This window comes from Zootermopsis nevadensis, unplaced genomic scaffold (genome assembly GCF_977971745.1).
Source record: "Zootermopsis nevadensis isolate Lab colony 2312 unplaced genomic scaffold, Znev_1.0 Znev_ptg000046l, whole genome shotgun sequence".
NCBI lineage: Eukaryota > Metazoa > Arthropoda > Insecta > Blattodea > Termopsidae > Zootermopsis > Zootermopsis nevadensis.
In genome coordinates this window covers 1090106-1107713 of record NW_028259178.1, presented here as the reverse complement: position 1 = coordinate 1107713, position 17608 = coordinate 1090106, and the positions used below count along the sequence as shown (strand labels likewise).

Genomic DNA, 17608 nt, shown 5'->3' with positions numbered 1-17608 from the left:
ATCGAACTCAAGATCGTCTATCCCGGCTACCCTGGCTTATTACAGTTGTGAAGATGGAGTTAAGGATCCGGCCCTTGGAGAAAGATGCCGTGTCACTTCCCACATGTAATTTCCTGTTTCAATAAAACTGAAACGATCCACTGCCCTCAAATTCCCTCGACAACTGCACCGCTGACGTAGTCAGGACAATTCCTGGCAGCACTGACGTCACTACTCCTAAATCATCATAAATCCAGATCAAGGGGCCGGGCGACAACGCCGTTGCTCAGGAAGTCAACAGCGCCACACCGGAGTGCCGGGTTCAGACCCACGTCAGCCCAGTAGTGTTAATAATTCGCCTTTCCCTGTCAACATCTTCACCGTCTCTTCCATATCAAATGGGCAGTGTCACTCAACTCATCGCAAACGCACGGTACAAATGTGGCGTTTGTGCCCCACGTCTTCAGTTCTGGAGCGAATTCGCATGGAGCGGCCTCCAGCTTTGGATTCCACAGCGTCAGGCCGTCTCTGTCTTGCTCCAGTCTGAGCGGGAGACGAGCGGAACGCAAATGCAAAAGCGGTATAAGTGCCGTATCGAAATCCAGATTAATGCAAAGATTGTGGACAGACGCCAGAGAGTAAGGGGAACCTAACCTAACCTAAACTAACCTAAACTACCCTAAACTAACCTAACCTAACCCAACCTCACCTAACCTAAATAAACCTAACGTAACCTAACCAAACCTAACCTAACCTAACCTAACCTTACCTAACCTAACCTAACCTCACCTAAACTAACCTCACGTAACCTAACCTAACCAAACCTAACCTAGCCTAAACTAACCTAACCTAATCTAACATAACCTAATCTAATCTAACCTAACCTAACCCAACCTCACCTAACCAAACCTAAACTAACCTAACCCAACCCAACCTAACCTAACCTAACAACCTAACCCAACCCAACCTAACCTAACCTAACACAACCTAACCTAACCTAAATAAACCTAACGTAACGTAACCTAACCAAACCTAACCTAGCCTAAACTAACCTAATCTAACCTAACCTAATCTAACCTAACCTAACCCAACCTCACCTAACCTAAATAAACCTAACGTAACGTAACCTAACCAAACCAAACCTAACCTAACCTAACCTAAACTAACCTAACCTCACCTAAACTAACCTCACGTAACCTAACCTAACCAAACCTAACCTAGCCTAAACTAACCTAATCTAACATAACCTAATCTAACCTAACCTAACCCAACCTCACCTAACCAAACCTAAACTAACCTAACCCAACCTAAGCTAACCTAACCTAACCTAAACTAACCCGAGGCTTTGGATCTACTATAAATACGTAACATTCGAGTGGTCTGGCCAAGTAGAACGAGTGTGCAAGATGGGAAATACATAAAGTAAACCCTCCTTAGAGGTAGATTTCTCTAACGCGTAAAAATAAATATAATTATTTGCCCAAAGCGTAAATAATCGATTCGGTCTGCGAAACACGTCGTAGTGCCATGAAAGACTGCTTACCTTTTGCGTGTGTATTTGTGCCATTCAGAGTGCGTGAGAGTAAAATTGATATTCAGCTCATCTGTCACCCCCTCAAACTGCGCGTAATCCGCGTTGTCTCAGTCTCACTGACGCTGTTACCATGACAACTTGCTTCTTATTGTTTACGACATTGCCTCTCGGGCGGCATTATGGAGTCGGAACGTAAATTTAAAGCTGATAACCAAGGAAAGAAAAGTTCCAAGGCCGCGAAACTGGATGGTAAAAATATTAAAAATTGATCTCTGCATCAGTTGGGCTGACTTTCCGATGATATTTTTATTTTAAAGCAGAATTTTACGTGGATATTTCACTTTAATGCTATATTTTCCGATGATACTTAATCATATTACGCAGTTCGTTCATAAATAAATACCGCTGGATTATGAACACGTTAAGCCATTTGCATGTCTTGTCCGTAACTTTTGTCCCTAAGGAAAAATGCCACGGGTTTCTTTCGCGTAAAAACGTCGGTGGAGTTCAAAGATTTCCTTTATACATATTTATTTCCGTTGTTATTCCCGAAATTCCCGTCTTACTACGACATCGCCCCGCACCACGTACTATTTTCGCCCAAGGCGCGAAGGCTTGACCAAGGCAACAATTCCCGTCCCAGTCATAAGGCTCCGTTCACCATTTCCAGCAATGCGCTTTTCGCGCGCGGGAATGGATCAACCTAGCAAGGGACGATGCCTTGCGCCTGCGCAGGACTCTCACTTATTCGTAACAGAAAAGGGATAACTTACCTTCTTGGTTTCCATAGTAACAACAGAGCAGGTTAGAGGGCGTGTCACCGGTGGATCCAACCTGAAAACAAAATATTACTTTTTGTAGTATGAACGGGAATTACATGATTGGTGGTTGAACAAATTAGTAAACTTTAACTTCGAGATTGAAATAATTTCCACTGCATGTTCAATTAACAGTCGCCCCAGGTTACAGTAAAACCGGAAGACATGGCGATAGTAGTGACATCTATACAACTTCCGGAAGGCTTAATTACGAGGCGCGTCCACAAAGTAAGTTTCCCACTCGTCCCACAGCTAGCAAACCTTATATTGCGCGAAGCGACTGTGCGTACGTGATAGAGCAATGACGTAGCATGGCGCATGCACTAACGGCACCTCCCGCGTTCTCACAGTAGCATCGTTGCAGCCGTTGAAGATGGAGGTTCTTATTCCAGCTCCCGCCGACTGTAAGGTGCGGTCAGTGATGACGCTAGGCCGCACACGGCTCGACGGACAGCAAGTCTCCTGCAGGAGTTCAGCTGGGAGGTGTTTAATCATTCACCCTACAGCCCGGACCTCGCTCCCAGTGATTTCCATCTTTTCCTACACCTCAAGAAATTCCTGTCCGGTCAGCGTCAGCGTTTTGAGAATGACAGAGAGGCGGAGATGGTTGTCACACAGTGGTTCCAATCCCAGGCGGCAGACTTCTACGACACAGGTATTCAAAAGTTGGTCCCACGGTATGACAAATGTCTCAATTCCGGTGGCGAATATGTTGAAAAATAGCTGGACACTTGCTGTATCTGTTGCAATAAATATTTCCATGAAATTGTGTTTTGTTTCTGTAAACGGCCCCGGGGAAACTTACTTTGTGGACGCGCCTCGTAATTTGAACTTCTGTCTATTTCTTATTCCTTCAGTTATTATTCTTCGCCCGCATCCTGTCTTTCTTTTGTCCTTGCCCCGTTCTTCCCCATCTTCATGTAAAAACAAAACACGAACGCACAGCACTCCCTTGCCAACTGCGGATTTGAAGTGTCAGTGGTACCAACCGCGAGCGACATTTACCGTAGTTCCGTGTGTCAAGGCGAGAATCTGTGGCTTCCGAGAGATCTGCGCTCGCTGACAGCGCATCTGTGACGACATCCGAAACCAGTTAATTCAGTTGTTTAATGATGTACTCTTACACTGTTCTCCTGAGTCTGTCGTTTTTAATATTCGATGTATTTGTGCCCTGTTATTGTCTTATTTCTTTATATGGCCTTGCCTTTCAGTATCCATTCCTGCTGGTGTCAACAGTCAAAGATAATCTATTATTATCATCACAACTCGCATTTTATAGCACACGTTAAGGTACTTCGTCCAGAAGACAGGTGCTGCTACCAGAACAACCAGGTCATACATGTAACTACAGCCAAAAGAACTTACAAATCAACGACTAACTTCCTGCTTTCGTGTTTAACAATTTACCAAAAACCACGCTTTCTGTACGTACGTCGTACGACATTAGTTCCCATTCCACTTGAAGTAAAATATCTCTTCAGAAGCGTATAGACGCTCACGCAGTCAAAGAAAGCCTGTAATTTGTGGAATCCGAAAGTCCACTGCCTTGTTTACTAAACGGGTTCATGAAATTTAATCTTATCGTTATACCACTTCAGACTACCATAACCTAAAAATCACAACACGGCGGAAGTTGTGAGGCGGGAGCGACACTAGCGACACTTTATGTGCGGTACTAGGATAAACTATAGCAACAGATCCTACGAAATATGAAACGCTTTTGAATGACGTTTTCCCCTGCATTGTAACACAACAACACGGCGGCCACATAACGCCTATACCTAAGTTTCCGATCCATGGTATAAAGAACTAACTAACCAACTAACCAAGCAGATGGCTTACCGAACCCGAAGGTTCATCACCGAACTAACCAAAGCCCTCCACCGGACCCTGTCTCCTTCAACTCCTATCTCCCATAGATTCCGCCTGAGATTATCCTCCCATCTACGTCTAGGTCTCCCCAGAGGTCTCTTCCCCTCAGGCTTCCCAAACAGTGGACCCAACCAAGCAGATGGCTTACGGAACCCGAAGGTTCATCACCGAACTAACCAAAGCCCTCCACCGGACCCTGTCTCCTTCAACTCCTATCTCCCATAGATTCCGCCTGAGATTATCCTCCCATCTACGTCTAGGTCTCCCCAGAGGTCTCTTCCCCTCAGGCTTCCCAAACAGTGGACCCAACCAAGCAGATGGCTTACGGAACCCGAAGGTTCATCACCGAACTAACCAAAGCCCTCCACCGGACCCTGTCTCCTTCAACTCCTATCTCCCATAGATTCCGCCTGAGATTATCCTCCCATCTACGTCTAGGTCTCCCCAGAGGTCTCTTCCCCTCAGGCTTCCCAAATAGTGGACCCAACCAACCAGATGGCTTACCGAACCCGAAGGTTCATCACCGAATTAACCAAAGCCCTCCACCGGTCCCTGTCCTGGGCCAACAAAATCCAGTCTCCTTCAACTCCTATCTCCCATAGATCCCGCCTGAGATTATCCTCCCATCTACGTCTAGGTCTCCCCAGCGGTCTCTTCCCCTCAGGCTTCCCAGGTGCACACCTATTGTCCCATCCATGCGTGCTACATGCCCAGCCAGTCTCATTCTTCTCGACTTAATCACCCTGACAATATTAGGGGGAGGAGCACAGATTTTTAAAGACAACATAAAAATATGAGTACAATAAATTTAGCTTTTAATAAACTGTTTAAAGACATGGGAATTACGCAAATCTTCCATTTTGTTTCCGACAAATTTAACGTATTCAAAGACAAATAAAAATTCTACCCTAACAAAGCGACAACAGCACTGACCACACTCACGATACGCAAAACTGCAAGCAATCTAAGAGGATGACTGCGCCTGGACTCAGGCCACGGGTCCAACAGCTAATCTGTAACGCGTTAGTTGTGTAAAGATTAAATTCGAATGGCTCGCCTCACCCCAGGAATGTTCTATGTTAATCCTTCGTCGGCCTGTCGATGCTTGGAAAGTCTAGAACTTTCTTGCGAGTTGAAGACCCTCGTGTGAGCTGCGGTGACGGTCAGCAAAGGGCAAACCGTTCAACGTTCACCACGAGCCATGACCAAGAACCCACACATCGTCCACTGATAAAGTTCAACGTTAACTGCAAATTCCCGGCTTTCTGCTGAAGATTCATAAGTGAACGCGTCAAATGGACCGATAATCGCTCTTTTGTGTGTGTGTGAATGAGACGATGACGTCGTGGCATCTGTTTGGATCACAATTTCAGTTTTCTAGTCTCGTCACACACACAGACGTGTTAATTCAGAGATTAAGAGATGGTAATTACGGCCCCCAGCATAAATGTAACACACATACACTACTTTTCGTACTCCGTTTTACGACAGAGGACAATCCGAAACAAAATTACAGCCTAAGTCATCTAAATGAGAGACAGGATTTGCAGTCAAGACGTCTCTAGCCGGAACCACGACGTTCCAAAAACATCTGTAATCGCTACTATCACAAACTTACGTACCATGACCAGCAATGCCACAAACACGTAAACATGGCGAATGTAGTCTCCCGTCAGGCCAAACTCTGGCTTCGCCCCAATCCACATCACATTGTCTTGCCTTGGTTTTGGACTTAAATTCACGTGTAACACTCGTTCACATGGCGTCGGCGAACTATCGACATTTCTACATCGATAAAATGTTATCTCGATATTAAAAATAAGCCAGGAGGAGTTCAAAGAATACGAAACATACTTGGCGCCGGCTGGCCGGGCATTTGCGCCCAAGAGGCAAACGACCATGCGCGTCACACCGCCAGCACCCGACCTCGAACGCGCGTCCGTCCCACCCGGACGATCGACTGCTACTGACAGCGAAACTGACGAGAAATGTGGGGCAAACGCGTCGGAGTGGGGGGAGGGGGTGGCGCCACCGGCGGCATGACGTCACTCAGCGCGCCTTTCTGCTATTAAGCTGTAAGATTCTTCCTGCAGGTGAAAAAAGAACGTGAGTTCGTAAAATTGTTTGCAAAATTTAGACTGAAACAAAATTTAAATCGTCCCCTCCCTCATTACACCCTTAATTTTCGTTAGTCGGTGATGATATTTCAGGGCACGAACTGCGCATGTCAGTCGCGAGGTTCGAGCAAATCTAAAAGAAATTTCATTAAAACGTAACTTTATATCAACATAATCACCCCTGCGGTCCACAGTCCCGCCAAGCTTCAGATCGTTTCGTGGGCCCATCACGACAGTAGACGGGACCACGTGTTAGGCGTAGGAAGTGGTGGGTGTCCCCTGAGACTTCCTTCAGTCTCGGGGAGAGATGGGAGTCACCGAGGAAGGAAATTCTTGGAGTCGCTTGAGGCCTCAGCCAAAGGCCTTCACGGTCGTGTAAGGTGGCATTCGCCTTACAACTGAGGAAGAACACGGAAAACCTCAGTCAGGGTAGCCGACTTGGCCGTCTTTTGGGGACAGCCTCGGCTGGCCTGATAACCATCAGTGCCCCTCGGTTGGCCTTGGGTGACCTCCGACAGCCTCCCGAGTTGCCGGACTCAGGGGTTCCCCACACCAGCTAACCTCGAGTCAAATCTCTCAGTCAGTGCTCAGATGTGGTTACCAAGGCAACGCGAAGACACTTGGATTGCAGAACTTGCAGCTTCCGGACGTGGCTTCGGGCAACTGACCTCCAGATCATGGGACAGATGAGCTGCTTATAGAGCAGCACACCGTTCCTGATGGACAGGCCACTCTCCTATTAACCCTTTGAAGCCGAAGCTCGTCTTCATAATATTTACGAATTCAGTCCGTACCGCGAAGAAAACACTTCACTTAACCATTAGAAGTCGAATCAGGCGGTACCACATAAGATTTAACAAAAGAACATCCCGGTCAAAGCCTTAAGGAGCGGACTTGGCCTGGTTGAAGTGCGCCGACCAGGTAAGCCCCAGACCCTTTGTACCGGCTGCTCGAGGAACTGGTGAGACGGAAGGTAATAAGTGCTTGTGGCTGACGTCACTTACCTGTCATGCAGCTGGTGGTCATCTTGAACATCCCGGCTGCTCGGGGCAGCGCCCCCTCCTGGGTTACTGCAACCAGAACAATTAAATCACTGTTAAGTTTGTGACACTTGACAACAAACAGTCAAAGTCGGTTATGACGAGATCCAAGGGGACTCTAGAACATAGAAACCAGAAACATTTATTCGTAAAAATAGTTCACAGAAACTTAAACTGCAGACTCGAAATTTACATTTGTCAAACCTTCCCACAGGCAAACGTTGGCAAACATTTCACGACGAATCTGAACAAATTTACTACACAAATTTCAGGGAGAATTTTTCGTATAAAAAAAATCTGCCAAAGCCATTGCTAAATTCTTCAAGGCAGATGACGAGATTGGCCAATCGGCCAGATTTACGCAATTTCCTTCCACAAAATTTGGTGATCATTTCAATACATCTTTGAAAAGTGTCACGTCTGGACATCACTGGTCAGAAGATACGATCATTCTTTACTTAATAGCGGTCCAATTCTACACTGAATAGTTAAGCATTGTGATTCATTCAGCCAATCAGCTCATTTGTTCGTTCCAGTAGAGATCACTTGCATTTGCGTCACTGAAAAAAAGAATATTAATGCCAACTTTAGAATGACTGTAAGTGTTAAAGAACCAAATGTTTCAAAACAGTCATTTTCAAATACAGTACAACACCGCTATAACGCGGGTGACAGCGGTAAACCCGCGTTATAGAGAAACCGCGTTATTACGGGAGTGCATCGGAAAAGTCTATACAAGTACTGGACGTACTGTACTGATAGACTATCGTTATTTAAGAGTATGAATACTTATTTGATTATTCGTATGATAATTATACATTTCGAATACTTTTTACGCTACACACCAACTCACAAATCTTACTCATTTTGTTTCTTAAAATAGTCTGATATCGGTACATGTTAATAAATGAATCTCCAGGAACGCTCCTTAAATGTTTAATCTGTGAACTGCCATTTTCCACGTGTGTGTTTTCTTATGTGTGCAGAGAAGAATGAAGGAGGTCTTAGTATTAAACAGTTATTGCGTCGACGTAAAGGAAATACATGTTGGACTGAACATGACATTAAAATATCACTGGCTCAAACATCCGTGACATAACCACATTATATTGAGAACAAATGTCAACCACAATAAGACATTTGGAAACATCTTCAAGGAAACAGAACAGAAGATACGGACAATAGACAGCGGAATCAGGGCAGTGTTTAAATGGTCTAGGCAACGCGGAGTTTTCCTCCGTGGCATCCCAACAATTACTCCATTCACACACAGAAGAAGGCAATGGCAAACCACTTCTGGATCATCTGCCAAGAACGTATATGAACAGGTCCCAGTCCGAGAAAAGGATGGAAGGATCCCGTTCATATGGACCTGTCGTCAGACAGAACACTAAATAATAATAAGATGAGGTGGTCTAGCGGTTAGAACGCTGGCCTTGTAATCCTGGGGTCTCGGGTTCGATTGCCGGCGGTGCCCGAATTTATAACTTGTGTTGGGCAAGGCCGTGGTCTAGGCAACACGGAGTTTTCCTCCGTGGCATCCCAACAATTACTCCATTCACACACAGAAGAAGGCAATGGCAAACCACTTCTGGATCATCTGCCAAGAACGTATATGAACAGGTCCCAGTCCGAGAAAAGGATGGAAGGATCCTGTTCATATGGACCTGTCGTCAGACAGAACACTAAATAAATAATTAAAATTAAACCCCCAGATATAATTTCTCTTCAAATTTGTACCCCCAAAGTTGTTGGTGTATAATTCAAGTTATACATAGTATATAATCTACATCTAAAATCAATTAAATAAATTACTTTACTGATTATTCAGTGTTTATCATAAAATAATTTTTTTTTTTAAAATCTCACGTACCCCCTAAGATGTCTTCGCGTACCCCATGTTGAAAACCACTGTGCTAGAGGACCACTGGACGAATTTAGATGAAATTTCATGCGGACGTTATGGCGTTCTGCACGATCTCAAACCATACTTTCGAATATCCCACAAAATTACGGAAGAGGAAATTCGTGAGGTGAACATTGAGATGTTGCAATCTGGTGGCCAAAGTGGGAACTATCGAACAATGCGGTTGTAATGCCTGTAAATGCCCGCTGCAAAGAACGCCCAAGGATGGTCCACTGCTGTCGTAATCCGAAACAACTGCAAATATAATTGATGATTCCAGAAACTAAGGAGTTTGTTGTTAACTAGAGGATGTGAACACATACTTAAGAAGGGACTCGTTAGTTAATAACATAGTTTGTAAATTGGTTAGTTGGACAGCTGTCCGTCAGTCCGGCACTAACCTAATAACTAAGTAACTAATTACATGATGTACTCTGCTTACAGAACGTTCAGCTAGTCAGTAAGTGTCTCAAGATCCCCTCGCCGACACCTTTCCTGAGCTATACGAATCCACCAAACCACACTTATCTCCAAGATCCGTTTTAATATCATCACCTCTCCTTCAGAATTTTTCATGCGTGCTCATGCGTCCTGGTTTAATTAGCCTAACAACATGAGAACAATATAAATTATCGAGTTTTTACCCAGCCTCCCCCCGCCACTTCGTATATTTTTAGATAATTAACTAGAATTTTTTTAAAGAAACTTTTAAAACTGCTTAGTTAAAAGTATTTCCGAAATTGTGTGTTCTTAATCTCCTCGCGAATACAAATTTTACGTTTGTTGTGTGCTTCAAAAACACTTAAAATTTTCCCATGTCTTCAAAACGACTTATAATTAGATACTTCCATAAAATTAATTCGACTTTAGTCTGGTGGCGAGATACGTACACGTCTAGTTTTCTCTGCACCAGCTAGCATATGATACAGCGTCGTTAAATTCGTTTTTTTCTCAAAGTAAATCAGTCAGAAGCTGACAGTGTCCCACCCAATTTCAGTCCCTTTTCGGTTTGATTTCATGGATATTCTTCACGGCGACAAGGCATCTCCTTACTTCAGACCATCATTAAAAGCAAATTTATGAGACAACTCTTTGCCTGTACGGACTTTACGTGCCATAAAACTTTTTTTTAAAAAATGAAGTACTTTCATCGCAATTAAATCATACGTCAGCCTTCTCAAGTCCACAAACAGGCGATGAGCAGGCTAGAAACATCGTCTACGTACGGCGTTGAACTTGACAGAAAGAAATATGGCCAGTGTTCTTCATGCAGTTGGCAACAGTGACGTTCCTCGACAGTTATGAATGTGTGCGATATTGGCATTCATTTGACTTCGATTCCACAACCAGCGAAATTTAGTCAACTTCCTTTCATCTTGAACATTACGAGGTGCGATCGGAAAGTTTCAAGACTGCGCGTATAAAAACCCGTACACTTATCTCAGGTATTAAATTCATCCATCACCCTCGAAGTAGTTCCCCTGGGAGTGAACACAACGATCCCAGCGCCGCTGCCAAGCCTGGAAGCATCCCTGGAAATCTTTCTTTGTCAGCCTGTCAAGCACCATCTGCGATTCTGCCTGAATCTCTTCTATCGTCTCAAATCTCCTTCCCTTTAGCTGAACTTTCATCTTTGGGAAGAGGAAGAAGTCACACGGAGCTTAGAAAGGAAGTTGGGGTCGGTTCTTGCAAGATCTTTGAGCTCCTGACAAACGAGAAGTCAAGTCGATTCTGCTTCTGGTCCTCAGACAGGATGCGTCGCATGTGGAGTTCTTCCTTTAGAATCAGCTGACAGGTCCCATAGCCTATCCCAACAATGTCGCACAAGTCGTTGACGGTACGACGTCGATCTTCGTGAATGGCCTGCCGAATCTTCGTAACATTTTCGGGCGTTGTGCTCGAAGATGGTCGTCCAGAACGCTCGTCATCATCGACAGAGGTTCGGCCATTTTTAAAACGTGAATGCCACACAAAAGTTTGTGCACGACCCATTGCGGACTCCCCAAATGCTTGCTTTAGCATTTCATAGGTTTCCGTAGCCGTTTTGGCGAGTCTTTGGCAAAATTTGATGCACACGCCATTCCGAAATCGCAGGAGGGTCGGTGTAACGCCCGTAACTAAGAAACAAATGCTAATTCGATGATGCCGGCTGGCACACTGATTCACTATGAATGTAGGCCGCACCCCCTAAAGGCAGAAGCTCGTACTACATCCGGTTCGCCCTCTATTGACACAGTCTTGAAACTTTCCGATCGCACCTCGTATTTTACTCAGTCCGGGGCCGAGGGCCTCTTTGCCTGTCGCTCCATGCATTTTCGCCAAGCCGTGATCCAGAGATCAAATCTCACCCTGAGTCTTGCAACAACCAATCAGCGGTCGGTATGTCAGTCACGCCCTCTTATCGATCGAGCATCAAGTGCACATGAGAGTCATCTTGTGTCTGTTTCTGAAATGACGTTAACTCATAGATGAGTCATCTTGTGTCTGTTTCTGAAATGACGTCAACTCATAGATGAGAGTCATCTTGTGTCTGTTTCTGAAATGACGTCAACTCATAGATGAGAGTCATCTTGTGTCTGTTTCTGAAATGACGTCAACTCATAGATGAGAGTCATCTTGTGTCTGTTTCTGAAATGACGTCAACTCATAGAGCTTTCGTACAGTAAATAGTACAGACGTCACTTAAAATGTTAAAAGTACTTTTATATTCTTTACAAGAACCAAGAGGTTTAATAAACAAGCAATTTCATTATTTTATTACGAGGATTAAACACGCAAAGGTCGCGCGTTTCCACGACTAGGAGTCACATTTCGCCTTCGTGATTACTGAGCAATCCAAATGTTTTTAGTACATCAATTCGTATAATTGCCTTGGCTTATCTAATCTTGTGCTTTAAACGCTGTCAACATCTGTCGCGGCCACACCTCGGAACACTTTCGTGCCAGAAGGACGTAAGAAACAACAAACCATGAAACCGGATTATAGTTAAATAATATTTGCCTTTTATGGTCGTAATTATCTTGCAGTGTTCGGGATCAAACCCTGGATGAAACAACAGACGTCCTCAAACAAAATTACAGCTTCGTCGCCCACAGGAACTCCTGCTTCATAAAACTTCCATCAGAGGGTGAATGAGATCACGTCATCCGGCCCCTCTGACTAAGCCGGCAAAGCAGAGAACACGAACGCGGCCGGCTCCCACAAAGCGAGGCATTTCACGCACTTAGACAAGCTAATACAAATGAGATTTATAAGAATATTCATAAATAAATTTGGCTTGCTACTAAGTTGACACATTTTTGTTGGCTGAAGTATTTACGTAAAATTTGACAAAACGTGGTGGCGTACTGTCGCCCATGAGTAGCTCCATCGATTTAAGTGTTCCACTGGCAGGTGAAACCGGTTCAGAACTTTACGCTGCTAATCCACCAAGATCTTATGTAGAATCATCTGATCACTTTCGTACACATGAAATTTCCTGACCGTAACTTTCTTTGTGCATTTCCAATTTCCTCCTGCTTATACCACACAAACATGATAATTAAAACACAAATTCACGCCGTCTAATTTCTGTTGTTAAACGGAGTTGTTGTTGTTGTTGTTTTTGATTTTTTTTTTCTGTCAAAAGAACTTTCGTCGCCACTGTACTGCGGCACAGAACAGAAACATTTTTAAATTCCATGGGACTGATATGACACGAAGCTTCTAATGTCTTCGGTTCAAATGCTAAAATTATAAAAAATAAAATCGAAAATTAAATTTCCAAGGGGGGGCGGAGTCTAAGAATCCACCCACGTGGCGTTTCGGAAAACTGAAAGTTAAATACAGGATTACGTAGTCGTCGCATGTGAATCTGGGATACATTTCCACAGTCTGCCAGTCACTTAAGAGTAATTTAACTCGGCCACGGCTGAAAGAAGCAAGGGGCGCAGTACGTCTCACGCAGGCAGGATCCTGTTCAAATAATTTAATGGGGGAATAGATCTAGGATTTCGCCCACTCTATAGCTAAACCCCAAAATTCGTACACAGATTTTAAATACAACGAAGTATGAATTTTCGAGACTTTAGTACTGGGGACAAAACAAGATGGGGCTGCTGTCGAATGCCGACGAAGTGTGTTCTTCGGTTGTCATGGAATGGACTGAGACGACTAAGGATTGTGGATCAGTTGACGGGACTCGGGTTCTTGTCCCTGACGAAAGATTCTATTGCCTTAGTGGCCTTATTCACCTCCTGCTACCTGAAGATGGCCACACAGCCAGCCTTCGAAACACCAAGTATGTATTTCCTATACAGACAATGGACACCGTCCAAAGAAAGTTCTCACACTGCACATTCGTGATCAACCGAGCACTGAGGATGTACAAGCCCTTCCTCGCCCGATTCCAAACCACAGACCCTGAGACAGCTCCGAAGGCTAAACCCAGGTGGGAAAAAAAAAACTGGGATGCAGACTTACCCGCTGGAGGCTGGGATTCAAGGTCACACAACCACAAATTAACAAGAACACAAAAGTGGCCAGCCCTTCGATACGCAAGCAAGAAACACGCACCGTCGGCGAATGCAAGGACACGCGAACTGGCTAGAGAGCAGCTGCTGACAATCAGTACCGCTGAGATACGCTATCTCCTTGGTCTCTGGTCCCGACGACGTGCGCTTCAGCGAAACTTCGCATTTGCTCTGGACACGTACAGCGGAACACACTCCTGACGTAGTTATACGCGGTGTTCCGCGGTTTCCAAAGGGGTCAACGCGGGCCTTCAACAGATAACACTGAGGTTATCAAATCAAGACGCGTCTGATGGGTGGTACACGTAGCACGCACACGAATCTTTCGTCTGAAACATCTGAAGGAAGAGATTACTTGAAAGATATTTGAGGAGACAATATTTAAAAATATGTTGATTGGTCCATGCTCTATCGCTAAATGAATGCGAATATACGACAAACGTACAATCAAATTTTCGATAATTTGTGATTATCTTTGATAGTTTTGGGCTCCAAACGTCAAGAGACGCCGATGGCTTAAAATCAACTACAGCCACGGAGGACTCCGTCTGATACGACTAGCAGACCGAGGAACATTCCAGTCCAATTCACACGAAAATGAAGGCGGAAACAAATATCCGTGTCGATCCCGAATAAATCCACAAAGCACTGGTACCAATTCACTCCTAAGCCCGTTGCTGACCTAAACACGACGAAAACGAGAAACTTCGAGTTCACTTTTCACTTCCTTCCACACAAAATAAAATGATGGCGCACGATAATTTTTTTAATCTGTATCGCATAATTTATATTATTATTCACAAATAGGCCAGCGACATGAAATGTTATCCGGCGAAAATTTTCCGGTGATAATACTAAAATGATAATTCTATAAAAAAAATACTACGTCCTGGAACGCAGTTGTAGATTAATCTGAAATCAGCCTCACGACTGAACGCAGGTAACATCAGAGAGAAAAAATATCCCTGGTAACCTACGCACGCAGTCATGGAAATTGGAGAAGGTGCATCTGCATGTGAGCAGGTGAGATCATTTTAATACTGAAGAGAACCAGATGTTACTGGTATTTACCTTCCAGACACACTTTCGTCGTCCTAAAACACAATTCTGAGATAATTTCATCGTCTTTCTGAGTTCATAAAAACAGCGGAACCTCGAAATACCGCGACTGTGAGGTCACGTGCCCCCAACACGATTACGTCGTTGGAATTTCTATGAAACGTTTCTGTTACATTATAAGACTAGGCGCTGTAGTGCGCGGGTACGAAGGGCAAAGCCCATAGTCCGCCATGAAGAGGCATGACCTTGGGGTTATTCGTTGATACCTGCGAAGTATTTGGTACCAAAATTGAGCAAAATGCTAGAGAATATTAATGAAGTGATAACAAGGTCAGAACGACAGATTGACAGCAAATAATCTGGTTGATAAATCGAGTAATACGTTCTGAAAATAGAAACGGACTCATCAGTTCCAACAAACTATATCACGTGACTATTTTCGTTTATTTATTTAGTGTTCTGTCTGACGACAGGTCCATATGAACAGGATCCTTCCATCCTTTTCTCGGACTGGGACCTGTTCATATACGTTCTTGGCAGATGATCCAGAAGTGGTTTGCCATTGCCTTCTTCTGTGTGTGAATGGAGTAATTGTTGGGATGCCACGGAGGAAAACTCCGTGTTGCCTAGACCACGGCCTTGCCCAACACAAGTTATAAATTCGGGCACCGCCGGGAATCGAACCGTGTGACGCACTAGAAGTGTCCAGATCAACAAAGTAATCGAGGCTGGTCCGTAACGGATGCATAATTAAGCTACGCGGAGCGTCGTTTCGGCTTACCCAAAGGTCAAAGTTGAAACGCTAGAACTCGCGATATTTATTCTGGCCCACATTCCGTAAATTGTCCGCGCTCCTTTAGGTCAGAGTTCAAAGCTAACAGATGATGCGTCCGGTTTCGCGGGTGCCATGGCAACTACACCTTACGAGCTCCGAGAGCTTCTGTCAACACGTGGTCCGAGGGCCGCAGGCGCGGCCCTCGGACAATGAACCGCATTTTATCACCTCCCATTCAACTACTTCTGCTATTTCATCCCAGCGTGAGGCTCGGTCTTTATGTAAAAAAAGGTTCATGTCGTTCTTGTAGCATCTTTCGACGCCTGGCAGGCCTCCAAGGGCCGTCGTAAGACCTTCAGCAACACAGGTCAATAATACAGCTTAGAGAACCTTTGGCACATTCCTCGACAGTAAACCAAATGCCTGTGACGTAAGCAGCTTGAGAAGTCACGTGGCACACTACTAGCAGAACGAAAAACATCAGGCGTGTTCTGGTTTGACACAAAAGTCACGGGCAATTCTTTGCATCACTACAATAATAATAAAATAATAAAAAAGTATTAACAAAATAAATAAATGATTGAAGATACGAGGAACAGTTGAGCGGCGGAAATTAGCAAACGCGCGTGAGAAATATCTTTGCGCGAAAGACCAATGTTCTCCACTCGCAAACAGCGAGTTTACGCATGCGCGGAACGTCACCTGTCAACCGGGCTGCCTACATCACGGGCACTTGCGTACAAATTTGTCTTCCGTCGACACACAACTGCATCTGCAACTTTTTAGACAACAGACGGACGGACAAGAGGTTCTGAACTCGATGACAGCAAAAACACAGTCGTAATGAATTGAATCTGCTCTTAATTCACTCTTGAATGTAAATTTCCACGCGTACTACAGTATTCGTAGGTGCCTCGGAATGTGCGATGAGTCAGAGGGGCGTGGAGATAAAGCTCCATCCAATCAGCGACATCCAGCGACAAAACAGTTGAAATTACGGCCACGCCAATTTCGAGCGGTAAAATCAACTTCAATATTCCATTAGTTTCGCCGTTTTGTGAGCCAACAGGTTCTGTTTGGGGTCTGATTTTAAATAGAGCAAGCCGCCATCTTGGATTCCCTCCGCGATTCCCTACATTCCGAGTAGAGTCCACGCTTGGCTGACAGACGAGTCAACCGACCGACACGAAGGCAGACAACTGACTGTCTTGACAGCTTCGCCGTCGCCTCACACCGCCGGTAGCGACCCGGTCGTATTCCGACGTACAGAAGAAACTATTTTTTAACAGCGGCCAGTTAGAGACACGCGTTTGACGTAACTTCATCTTATATGGGATTAACGGGGATGCGGGAACGCGGCCGTGGATAATGAAAGTAAATAAACAAGAAAGTCATGAACTCGTACTATAACCATATTAATTTATGAAAGATCTGCGTAATATGATGAAGTACCATCGTAAAATTCTACTTTAAAATAAAAATATCATCGGAATATCATCACAGGGAGGGGGGTTCCTGTATTTACCTTGCGTTGTCACTGTTCCAATCTACCTGCTTGTTTCATGTCAAAAGCGAAAGGCGGGGTTCGAATCCCGTCCTCTGAGATAAAGGAGGAGGATCCGGAAAGATGTGAAAAGCACAGATGACCGTCTTGCGGAATGATCGCCCTGATGACGGAGGCAGAAAACACCTCCGAAACCTCGGGAAAATTTCTACTGTCACACTAAGCGGCGCACACCTTCATACTCGCCGCCGTGAGAATCTGAAATCTCGCCACGCCCACTGACAGCCAACGACGCACGTCCGCTGATTTACGTAGTTCTCTCGCGACCCTCTAGAGGGCGTGAAGCCAGGTACACTCCAGCGTTCAGGTACGGACGAGTTCGCCGTGTAGACGGACATTTTAAAAAAAATTATGACTGTGATAGAAACGCTACGAATATTCCAGACGGCATTTTAACACCGGAAGACACGGAAAGGTTCCTGATCGCAACGC

General features: G+C 44.8%; 1 protein-coding gene across 17 annotated transcripts in view; it reads right to left on the bottom strand.

The window, feature by feature from the left end:
• kmr (pleckstrin homology domain-containing family A member kramer) overlaps window positions 1-17608 on the bottom strand; it is a 144131-nt gene that overhangs the window by 86605 nt on the left and 39918 nt on the right. For 12 of the 17 annotated variants that reach the window (XM_087360747.1, XM_087360749.1, XM_087360742.1 and 9 more), the window contains 2 exons: window positions 7325-7390; window positions 2287-2347 (listed from right to left, as the gene is read on the bottom strand). In XM_087360747.1, coding sequence (XP_087216873.1) covers window positions 2287-2301 — 15 coding nt within the window. In that variant the 5' untranslated portion in view covers window positions 2302-2347; window positions 7325-7390. Of the gene's footprint in view, window positions 1-2286; window positions 2348-5825; window positions 6157-7324; window positions 7391-13728; window positions 13820-17608 lie in introns of those variants that run through there. The other 5 variants (XM_087360743.1, XM_087360744.1, XM_087360745.1 and 2 more) reach the window with 2 other exon arrangements.